General features: G+C 47.0%; 2 protein-coding genes and 1 non-coding gene across 3 annotated transcripts; 2 read left to right on the forward strand and 1 right to left on the reverse strand.

Moving 5' to 3' along the window:
* Positions 1 to 2,884: 2,884 nt before the first annotated feature.
* Positions 2,885 to 6,461, reverse strand: LOC125536794 (cysteine-rich receptor-like protein kinase 6). The gene is made up of 7 exons (XM_048700062.2): positions 5,515 to 6,461; positions 4,829 to 4,960; positions 4,468 to 4,592; positions 4,156 to 4,366; positions 3,814 to 4,051; positions 3,586 to 3,736; positions 2,885 to 3,499 (listed from the first exon to the last, which is right to left on the reverse strand). The coding sequence occupies exons 1-7, from the start codon at positions 6,365 to 6,367 to the stop codon at positions 3,167 to 3,169; spliced, it is 2,043 nt and encodes a 680-aa protein (XP_048556019.2). The 5' UTR covers positions 6,368 to 6,461; the 3' UTR covers positions 2,885 to 3,166.
* A 439-nt stretch (positions 6,462 to 6,900) lies between these two features.
* LOC125536793 (cysteine-rich receptor-like protein kinase 10) lies at positions 6,901 to 10,154 on the forward strand. Its single transcript, XM_048700061.2, has 7 exons — positions 6,901 to 7,876; positions 8,035 to 8,172; positions 8,491 to 8,624; positions 8,709 to 8,919; positions 9,023 to 9,260; positions 9,347 to 9,503; positions 9,586 to 10,154. Exons 1-7 carry the CDS (start codon positions 7,015 to 7,017, stop codon positions 9,937 to 9,939), a joined length of 2,094 nt encoding a protein of 697 aa, XP_048556018.2. The 5' UTR covers positions 6,901 to 7,014; the 3' UTR covers positions 9,940 to 10,154.
* A 588-nt stretch (positions 10,155 to 10,742) lies between these two features.
* On the forward strand, positions 10,743 to 10,823 carry TRNAL-CAG (transfer RNA leucine (anticodon CAG)). The gene has a single exon. It is a non-coding gene; the product is annotated as a tRNA-Leu (tRNA).
* Positions 10,824 to 11,053: the final 230 nt, after the last annotated feature.

The raw sequence follows: 11,053 nt of genomic DNA on the forward strand, positions 1-11,053 counted from the left end.
TCATCGTGTATATAAAGTTGAAAAAAATGCTCACATGTATATAAAAATGTTCATGCATTTTTTAAAAATAATTCACGTGTTATTTAAAATAAACAGTGAACTTTTCTAAAATACACAATGAATATTGTTGAAACAAACAATGAATAATTTCTAGATACACGATGAACAATTTTGGAAAACAACGAACGTTTAAATACATGACGAACACTTTCTAGGTACAAGACGATGAACATTGATTAGTACGCAATGAGCATTTTTAAAGTATGCCGAGTAAAAGTTTAAATATACAACCTTTTAAAAGTACATGATGAACATTTCTTAATAAACGGTAAAAAAATGTAAATACATCTTGCACATTTTCTAAATACACTATGAACCTTTCTATAATACATGATGACCATATTGTGAAAACACTATGAATATTGTGAACCACCCGTGGTTCAAGTTCTAGATTTGACACTTATGCTCGCATTTTCCTCGATCATCTCATGTGTATTTGCAAATACAAGTTCAATCATCTCATATGTCAGTTCAGTCTCTTAGAAGTGCTCGTATAGGTATACATTTGTATGAGCATCTGCATCTGTACAATATTTTCTATATGTGTTGAACAAAAAGATAAAAAATAAAAAAAAATAAAGAAACAAAAAGCGAAGGAAACAAATGAAACGGAAAAATACCTGGAGCAACCGAGAAAATCAGAGTTATTAGTTTTACTAGACTTGAAAAGGCTGGCATCCTCATATATCTCTATCTTTACTACTTAGAAATAATGTAAGATCCCCGTTTCACCTTTTCCCCACCACCCCTTCGTCCAACTTTTTATTTACATGATAATTAATCATCTTAATTTACTTATCTTCTGAATCAATCCCATTATCAAACTTCTAATCAAAATATAAGGTAATTCACGAGCAGAATTTGATGAACATTTATTTACACAATCGCATTGTTATTGACAGATAAATCACAAACTAACGCACTAGAATATTTATATCCCACTGCAACGCACATGTATCTCTACTACTTATACTACTTAAAAAAAATGTAAGATTTCCGTTTCACCATTTTTTTCACCACCCATTCGTCCAACCTTTCATTGTATATGATAATCAATCATCTTAATTACTTACATTCTGAATCAATTCCATTTTAATTTACTTATCAAACTTCTAATCAAAATATAAGGTAATTCACGAGCAGAATTTGATGAAAATTTATTTACACAATCACATTGTTATTGACAGGTAAATCACAAACTAATGTACTAGAATATTTATATCCCGCTGCAACGCACATGCATTATTCTATATTATTTAAAATATAGTAAGTGCCCTTTTAGGCCGAACACGCGTCGTTCAACTTTACGTATGTTCCCTGCCCTCTCTTCGTTTTGAATTTTCAACTTTACGTATGTTCCCTGCCCTCTCTTTGTTTTGAATTTTTTTTTCATCTTCACGTATGTTCCCCACCTTCTCTTCGTTTTGAAATTTTCCTTCCTAGGTTTTTCACCGTTTTTTCTTCAAAACGTCCTAACTGTCCGCATTTTATTGACTTATACCAAATAAAATTATGGTTCTTATCAAATAAAATTATAAATTTATTTAGGTAGGTAAATCACGTGCAAGATTTGATAAAGCATTTATTTACACAATCACATTAATATGTGCACATAAATCACAGACTAAAGTACCAGAATATGTACATCCCGTTGTAATAATTTGAGTGAATTCCGTTTTTACCCTTTATTTTAACATTTTTGACACTAATTACCCCATTTAGCGAGATTTCATTCATTTTACCCCATTTAGGAAAAGTATTGCCACAATTTACCCTGTTTAAAATTGTGTGAGCATTCTGACCTGTGCCGCATAGAGCATAACTTCTCCCGACCGGCTCGGCACAATGGAGGTCACTCACATCACGTCCAACGCACAACGCCCGAGTCGGCCGCGCGCCATGCTCACCTCCAGTCGCTTCTAGCTTGTGTCGCCTGCCCCAATCGATTGCATTGCCTGTCCAGGCTTCCGACCGAATGCACCCGTCAGGCTCGCTCGAACCTAGTGTTAGATATTGTCAGGCATCGGCGATGGCGACACCGACCGGTGGATTCTCATGGCTCCATCAAGCTCCCCGACATCGGGCTAGGCACGTCCATTTACGTGAACCGCTGCACTGAATCTTCTTGCTTTGGTGACATCAGGACCAAACGTGCAAGCAGCTAGACAAGGAAGCTAGCATAGATGGATTGATGAACAATGCCACATGCGCATGCACGCGTAGGTGAACCTGGGCTTTGCACTAGCGCTACATCCGATCGGTCGATCACGATGCCGTCGGCAGAACACTGCGTAACTTGGCGATCGATGGAAGAAACTCTGATCGATAGATTGCAACAGGCTATAGTCTCAAGCCTCACATTTCTTTATTGCTTTGATCTGGTGATATTAGAACGTGGTGTACAAAGATATATATAGCACCTAGCCCTAGCCAAACTAAGCCTATACGTATCCCATGTGAAGACTGCCTCCTGCCCTAGTCGGACATGGACATCGCGATTTATTCCAATAACCATCAGGCTGTGCTCAGTTGATGGCGGGTCTGTGACGACGGTGCGATCATATCGGGCCTGGCCGGTCGGGAGAAGTTAGGAGGACCGGTTCAACAAGGAGAAAAATAGATAGGAAAAAATCGTCGATGTGGCATTGCTAGCTAGACCTGACAATTTGGACCCGCCAGTCAGAACAGATACAAAATTTTACACAGGGTAAATTGTGGCAACACTTTTGCTAAATGGGGTAAAACGGATGAAATCCTGCTAAATGGGGTAATTAGTGACAAAAATATCAAGATAGGGGGTAAAAACTGGAATTCACTCTAATAATTTAGTTGAACAGAAAAATTGGCATTCTTTATAATCTATCACGCCATACATCAGCTTTACCATGACTTTTGTTCCCCACTCTTGCCAGTTGCAATCCCTATTAATAGCATCTTAGCAGTTCTACTTACATCCACATTGCAAAGATTCAGTAATAGACACCGATACAGCAGGGCCTCTTCCTCCTCCCAAGATCATTTCCAACAAGTTAAGATACTGACATACTGTACCGTAAGAAACACTATACACAGCTGGTTCAGTTAACTGCTTCAAACTATACAGGACTCATCTTGGCGAAAGCTCCGTGATTGACACTTGGTTCGAAGACATCACAGTTGAATTTTCCGTGAGCGGATATGCTTCCGAATAGGCAGTCGAGGTTTCACTGACACTGACCTCCTGGATGCAGAATGCCGGCCTGGACAGAGAAGGGAGACGGACGGTGTGGCTGCTGAACATGATATTCACCGACGACATCGTCGGCCTGCTCGCCGGTTTCCTCTGCACGCACAGGAGCCCGACGTGGATGCACTTGAGCACCTGGTCGACGGGAGGGTGGTTGCTCAGGGATGGATCCATCAACTCGACGACGTTTCCCCGGGTCCAGTGCTCCCATACCTGCAGCAAATTTTGCAAGGGTATTCAGACATTGTTACCAGAAGCTGGCCGCGTGCAGAGTTTACGGACAGGCTTCAGGTGCTCACAAGATTCAAAAGATCCACGTCTTGCTCAGTGTTATATGAGCCACTGTTTCTTCTCCCTGTGATGATCTCCAGGACCAAGACGCCGAAGCTGAACACGTCCGACTTCACGGAATACTGACCGCGCATGGCGTACTCCGGGGCCATGTATCCGCTGTGACAGAAACAGAACCTTACAACCCGACTAAAAACTTGGTGTTTTGTCAGACAAAATGTACTCGACATGCTTACTATGTGCCGGCGATACGACGAGTCACATCTTCTGACTGATCCCCTCCGAATATCTTCGCTAAGCCGAAGTCGGAAATTTTAGGATTGTAATCGACATCTAGTAGTACATTGCTCGCTTTGAGGTCTCGGTGAACTATCTTCAGTTGAGAATCTTCGTGGAGGTATTGCAAGCCTCGAGCGATTCCATTGATTATCTTGAACCGCTTTCCCCAGTCTAGCTCTTTGTTTTTTTCAGAATCTGTGGTTCAAACAAGTGTATCATTGTAGCATAGATTTTACTATTAGTTACGTGAATAAAATTTCAAAGCAAAAAAGAAAAAAATATTAGCGAGAAAATCTTACCAAAAAGAATCATATCAAGGCTTCTATTGGGCATATATTCATAAACAAGTATTTTCTCTTGCTCTTCCAAGCAAACACCAACAAGTCTCACAAGATTCTTGTGGTGAAGCTTGGCAACCAGAACCAGTTCACTCTTCAGCTCTCCTATTCCTTGTCTGGAAGTCTGACCAAGCCTTTTCACGGCTATTTCTTCACCGTCAGGTAGGACTCCCTGTCAAAGTAAAGATACTTAGTCCTCTGCAAAAAAACATAACTGACAAAGCCACTTTTTCTCCCCCCGAAACATAAGCTATACATTGTGTAGTTCTGTACCTTATAAACCATACCAAACCCTCCTTTACCAAGCATTTTGCTGTTGTCAAAGTCATCGGTGGCAATTCTCAGTGTTGCTAGATCGAGAAGAAGCGAATCGATGTGTTGAATATCATCTGAGGTAGCTGAATATGTTGAAGAATAAGTAGACAATGATGAAAAACAAGGTTTTGAGCTCTTTACGAAATATACGATTCTGCTCCAATGTACGGATAACCTTTGGTATTAAGATTTAAGAAAGTGATAACATACTAAACAAGTTCTACTATGCACTGATCTAATCACCATCTGATGGATAATCAATTGAGTCATCACTTGACTGGCTATTATTCCATAGTTTAAAGTGCTTAAGAGGCCTTACAAGGTAGATACGCATCTTCTTCTGGTCTTCTCTTCCTCCAACAGAAAAAGTACACCACAGCGATGGACAATATCACAGCAATTGTAGGCATCAGAATAGCTAGAACTTTACCTGCACTATTTCTCTTTTTCTCTGCAAGTAAATATATACCATCAAGACGGTATACTTGTTAGTTATAACGTCAATCGGAATCTTGTAGTACATATATTAATATGGATCGGAGGGAGTAGGATTTTCCTAAGAAAACCTTGTGAGTTTCAGAGCACAGAAACCATTTGCAAGATTGTCTGTATTTAAGGGTCATGTTGTTTTTGTATTTGCATCACACTGGCAATTAGTTAGCTAGTTTGCACATGTATATAAATATAGTTGAGCAATTCTATAACTGACACCTCAAGTACTCTGACGAAGCCATGATTCATGTCTTATGATGAGCAGGAATGGAACAAGCCGGTGGTGTTAACTGATTCAGAATCTATATCAGGATAATTCTGTTACTGATTAAATCCTGTTTTTTTCACAGAAAGTCGAGAGGAACTCCCCCTTATTCCTAAACGTAATCATTTGTTGTTGCATGTTCTTACATATGCACGCCATTGCACATCAAAGAACCAATAAAATTCAGATTTTATAACTGCAGAAAAAAACTTGGGAGGAAATGATTTCCCTTCTTACAGCCAACTCACCTTCCCCTCCGGTCACCGGTGGCGCGGAAGCAGGCGGGCTCTCTACGAACTGCGGAAGCTGCACCAGCGGACGGCCGGGGAAGAAAGGGTACACCTCGTACCGGAAGTTGCACCACACCCCGAACATGCCCCCTCCTGTCCTGCCTCTGAACAAGTTGGGCAGCTGCCCAATTATGATGCTGAGGCAGCTCCGGCAGACGTCCGCCGTCTTTTCCTGCGCGCACTGCGCCAGCGCGTAAATCGTGGTGTTCCTCCTGTCGCCGAAGCCCTCCTCCCCCGTGCCGAACCTCCTGGAGGAGTCCTCCACCGCGTGGTCCGCGGTGGCGTTGAGGAGCAGCCCGACGGCGGCGTCGAACGCCGGCGTGGCCACGACCCGGGAGCGCAGGAGCGTGTAGGTTGTGACGAGGTAGTCGTCGTCGAGGAGGAAGTTGCGGTTGGAGAAGCGGAGCTGGCAGAGGTCGTAGAAGATGATGACGTCCTTGTAGAGCGGGCACGCCCGCCGCGCGCCGCGGAAGGCGGCCGCGACGCAGGCCTCGCAGGCGGAGGCGTTGGCGACGTCGCCGCGGCAGAGCGCCTGGCCGTAGACGATGTCCGGCACGTCGCCGACGTCTCCGGTGGCGTAGAAGGCTGGAGACAAGGAGGCGTTCCTGGGGAGGGTGGCGGAGAGAAGATCGATGTTGGCCCGGTAGGTGGTGTTCTGCGTGTAGTTGCCGCTGGGGGGATAGGGCCCGCAGATCGGCCACGGAGGCGGCTCGTCATCGGCGGCGGCGAGTGGCGCGTGGAGGATGGAGAGGAGGAAGGCCGCAGCGACGCCGGCGAGGTACGGGGAGAAGCAGCGGTGGGGTTTGGCCATGGCAATCCCGCCAGCGGTGGCTCACTGCGTCGGTAAACTGTACAAAAACAAAAACAAAAAGGAAATCAAAAGGAGAAGGGGTTGTTCGGGTGTCGGTCCGTGTATCATTGGCAGGTGGGGTCAGAGGGGTTGACCGGAGCAAAGCATTTGTTGACTGCTACTGTAGCGACCATCTGACCTGACGGCTAATGGTGAGCAGCCATTTCACCTTGATTTGATGTTTCTTTAAGTTTTATCTGTTGATGAGAAGAATTTGTAACCGAATACGTAATTGCGAACCATCCTGGCGCTACTATACAGTTTATTTGAGAGCATTTTTCCAAGTTTTCTATGTTGATCTTGACACTGACCAGTAGTCCAGAGCGCCGTAGCTATCTAGAACACCTGACGCAGAAAAAGGCCAAAGAAACAAATGGTCAAGCCACCTCAATTGACCAATTCCACCATGCGCCACGCGACCTAACCGTATCAGATCACGACCTCACTCTACTCATCCTACTCCTTTCGCCATCAGCTGCTGCGCCAAGACAGCAACAGTTCGATCGTCAGCGTCGGCCGTGGAAAATCCACACTTCTATTTACTTGGAAACTACCAGTACGCCCGTACTGTACCTCTACTCCGCGATAGCACCCAGCAGCTCAACTCCATGGCGATGGCGGCCATGCGCATGCGACGCAGTCTTGCTCTCCGTTACCACCTCGCCGCCGCCCTCCTCCTCCTCCTCGCGTTCCTCAACGCGCCGCTCGCCGGCGCGCAGCCGCTGCCGTGGCAGCTCTGCGACGCCGCCGCCGGGAACTACACGGAGGGCAGCGCCTACCAGGCCAACATACGCGCCCTCGCCGGCGGCCTCCCCAGGAACGCCTCCGCGTCCCCGGCGCTCTTCGCCAAGGGCTCCGCCGGCGCCGCGCCGGACGCCGTCTACGCGCTCGCGCTCTGCCGCGGCGACACCAACGCCTCCTCCTGCGCGGCCTGCGTCGCCGCCGCCTTCCGGAACGCGCAGCAGCTCTGCGCCTTCAACCGGCGCGCCACCATGTTCGACGACCCCTGCATCCTCCGCTACTCCGGCCACGACTTCCTGGCCAACGTCACCGACAACAGCGGCAGGTTCGTCGCGTTCAACGGCAACAACGTCACCGCGGGCGCGGCGGCGGCGGCGTTCGACGCCGCCTCCGGCCGGCTCGTCAACGCCACCGCCGACTATGCCGCTGGGGACCCGACCCGGCGGTTCGGCACGGGGGAGGAGGGGTACGACGCGACGTACCCCAAGATTTACTCGCTGGCGCAGTGCACGCCGGACATGGCGGCGGACGACTGCCGGAGCTGCCTCAGGGACATAATCGAGAAGTTTACCCCGCAGTACTTCGTGGGGAAGCCGGGCGGGAGAGTGTTCGGCGTGCGATGCAACTTCCGGTTCGAGACCTACTCCTTCTTCTCCGGACGCCCACTGCTGCAACTCCCGGACGTGCTGCCGCCTGCACCGGCGCCAGCGCCAGCGGCGGCCGAAGAAGGTGAGTTTCTGAAACAAAAAGTGACTCTTCAGGCGCGTATGATTGCTGTTCTTTGGTGCTTGATTGTTGTCACTTGGATGGTGGAACACTTCTCTGCAGTCTGAACTACACTATGACTGATGTGCGCCTTGTCTGAAATTCACATCATTTGTTTGCAGAAGGAAGAAGAAATAGGACAGGATTGATCTTGGCCATCACACTACCTATAGTTGCTGCACTGCTTCTCATTTCAACGTGCGTTTGCTTCTGGAGGAGGAGAAAACCGGCAGAAAGAAAGCCGTCAGTACCACTACCATGTAAGCCACTAGCCCCTCTACTCTTAACACCGTCAATTTATCAACTGGCCTAGCAGCAGGGGAATGGTGATTCACTGGTTACCTAAATTTACTCAAAGTCCAAGTTCATGATGGTCTCTTAATACTGTACTCCCTCTGTAAAGAAATATAAGAGCATTTAGATCACTAAAGTATTAGTTAAACACGCACCAGCGATTCAACCAATGATGCACTCGCACTAGCTGAAAAGCAAACATTCTAACTACCGGAACCACTCATGCTCAATTGACTGCATTCCAGTTATACGCTGATCATTGTGCACCCTCCTTGTTGCTACAGATTCAGCTACTAATCCAGATGACATCCAAAGCATCGATTCCCTCCTACTTGATCTATCGACGCTGCGGGCTGCAACAGATAACTTCGCCGAGAGCAACAAGCTTGGGGAAGGAGGGTTCGGTGCGGTTTACAAGGTGCCAATCAAACATTCATATAGTGGTATTACGCAAATTTCATGTTGGTTGGTTGTTCACATCTTTGTTGGCCGGATTGCACAGGGTGTCCTCTCTGAAGGTGAAGAGATAGCCGTGAAGAGGCTGTCACAGAGCTCCACGCAAGGGATAGAAGAGCTGAAAACAGAGCTGGTTCTGGTCGCTAAGCTTCAGCACAAGAACCTTGTGAGGCTCCTTGGCGTTTGCCTGGAAGGACAGGAGAAGCTGCTCGTGTACGAGTACATGCCCAACCGGAGCCTCGACACCGTTCTCTTCGGTACTACGTACTACGTTCCATCAGTTCTCTTCGAACCGGAGCAGTAGGTGTCACGTACTGGCTCCGGGTTCTGATGGTCGTTTCCTGGTTGTTCCGTTGGCAGATGCAGGGAAAAGCAGGGACCTGGACTGGGGGAAGCGGCTCAAGATCGTGAACGGGGTTGCCCGGGGCCTGCAGTACCTCCACGAGGACTCCCAGCTGAGGATCGTCCACCGGGACCTCAAGGCCAGCAATGTGCTCCTGGACTCGGACTGCAACCCCAAGATCTCGGACTTCGGGCTGGCGAAGCTGTTCGGCTGGGATCAGTCGCAGGCCGTCACCAGCCACATCGCCGGAACGTAGTAAGCACGCACAGCATTTCGTTTAGTACTACTAGCCAATGCGTAGACGTTTATTTACACGACGATTTGGCTCGTGTTGCACGCAGCGGATACATGGCGCCGGAGTACGCGATGCGCGGGCAGTATTCCGTCAAGTCGGACGCCTTCAGTTTCGGCGTGCTGCTCCTGGAGATCGTCACGGGGAGGAAGAACAGCAGCTTCGCTAGCCCGGACTCGGAGCCATCCCTTGACCTCTTAAGCCTCGTGAGTAGTACTACTTCTGATTTCTGCTCCTCAAGATTATATGACACAAAACTGTCGCGACATTCTTGGCACATGCATGCAGGTATGGGAGCACTGGACTAGCGGAACAGTCGAGAAGCTGGTGGATCCGTCCCTCGGCGGCCGTTCGCCTGGAGGCCAGATGCTGAAGCTGGTCAACATCGGCCTGCTGTGCGTCCAGGACAGCCCCGCCGACCGGCCCACGATGTCGGCGGTGAACGTCATGCTCAGCAGCAGCACCGTGTCTCTGCAGGCGCCGTCGAGGCCGACGTTCTGCGTCGACGACATGGAGGGTTTCTCGGGCATGTACTCGGGTGCGTATCCAGGGGGATCCCAGTCCACCGGGGACAGCAAGCCCCAGGCAGAGATGTCGCCGTCGCCGAACGAGGTGTCACTCACGGAGATCGAACCAAGATGATGAGCGCGTAGGTTAAACCCAAGACAAACTCGCCGTCTCCATCGCATATATAGTCCTGAACCTGCTTGTAATAACTTAATCAGTTAATCTCCTGGATCATTATCTATGGTGGTTGTACTAGCTTGCGATAATGTTTCACGGCTTACTAGTAGTATTTTTATCAGAGAATGTTAGTGGTACTATATTTTCTTTGTTCTAATCAGTCACTTAGGGACTGCACTTGCTTCAGGGACAGCAAGACCACTTCATAGCAAATCGAAGTTCAGTTTTGTTGTAGTAAACCTGGCAAATCGAAGTTCAGTTTTGTTGTACTAAACCTGGCAAATCGAAGTTAAGGGCCTCTTTGATTCGCAGGATTGTTAAAATAAAGGAATAGGAAAAATGCAGGAATAGAATGGCATGTCCCACAATATCCTATAGGATTTGAAAGAATGTTTGATAGCGCAGGAAAAACAAAGAAATTCTACAAAAAAGTTTGAGTGGATGGAAATTTTCCTTCAAAATGTAGTACAAATGGATTCTATAGAAAATTTTTATGGATGCCAATCCTACGAATCAAACGAGCATCACATGAAAAATTCTTAAGGGTTCAAATCCTTCAAAAATCCTATACAATTCCTTTGAATCAAAGGAGCCCTAAATTGTCTGAACAGAGGCCACAAGCGTTAGAAAGCCGAGAATAACTGTTGGTGAGCCCAGTGGACTGGACAGGTGAAGATTCATTTTCGCGATCGTTGCGCACATAGTCCAGATTTGCCGAGGTAACCTAATTAATAAGCAAATTGTTGCAAGTTGTACATGTAGTCAAGATGGCCGAGTTGGTCTAAGGCGCCAGTTTCAGGTACTGGTCCGAAAGGGCGTGGGTTCAAATCCCACTCTTGACATTTTCTTTTTCTTTTAACCTTTTTGTCCTATTTTTTGAATTGATGGCCCATATACTAAAATATGTAGATTTTTATTTTTCAATCTTTTGAATTAAATGGCCCACAGCACATGAATACGAAAACAGTACATACGACTAAATACAAAAAATGAACATGACATGAATACGAAAACATTTTCTTTTTCTTTTAACTTTTTTGTCCTATTTTTTGAATTGATGGCCCATATGCTA

The sequence above is a fragment of the Triticum urartu genome, chromosome 2A, assembly GCF_056163025.1.
Source record: "Triticum urartu cultivar PI428250 chromosome 2A, HENAU_Tu73, whole genome shotgun sequence".
Classification (NCBI taxonomy): Eukaryota; Viridiplantae; Streptophyta; class Magnoliopsida; order Poales; family Poaceae; genus Triticum; species Triticum urartu.

Excerpts from the sequence above, each read along its gene's own strand:
- LOC125536794 (XM_048700062.2), bottom strand. The coding sequence starts at position 6,367 with ATGGCCAAACCCCACCGCTGCTTCTCCCCGTACCTCGCCGGCGTCGCT. Across the intron at positions 4,593-4,828 it reads AGAAGATGCGTATCTACCTT|CTACCTCAGATGATATTCAA; the intron begins GTAAGGCCTCTT and ends CAACATATTCAG. Across the intron at positions 3,500-3,585 it reads ACGTGGATCTTTTGAATCTT|GTATGGGAGCACTGGACCCG; the intron begins GTGAGCACCTGA and ends AATTTGCTGCAG.
- LOC125536793 (XM_048700061.2), top strand. The coding sequence starts at position 7,015 with ATGGCGATGGCGGCCATGCGCATGCGACGCAGTCTTGCTCTCCGTTAC. Across the intron at positions 7,877-8,034 it reads GCCAGCGGCGGCCGAAGAAG|AAGGAAGAAGAAATAGGACA; the intron begins GTGAGTTTCTGA and ends ATTTGTTTGCAG. Across the intron at positions 8,173-8,490 it reads GCCGTCAGTACCACTACCAT|ATTCAGCTACTAATCCAGAT; the intron begins GTAAGCCACTAG and ends TTGTTGCTACAG.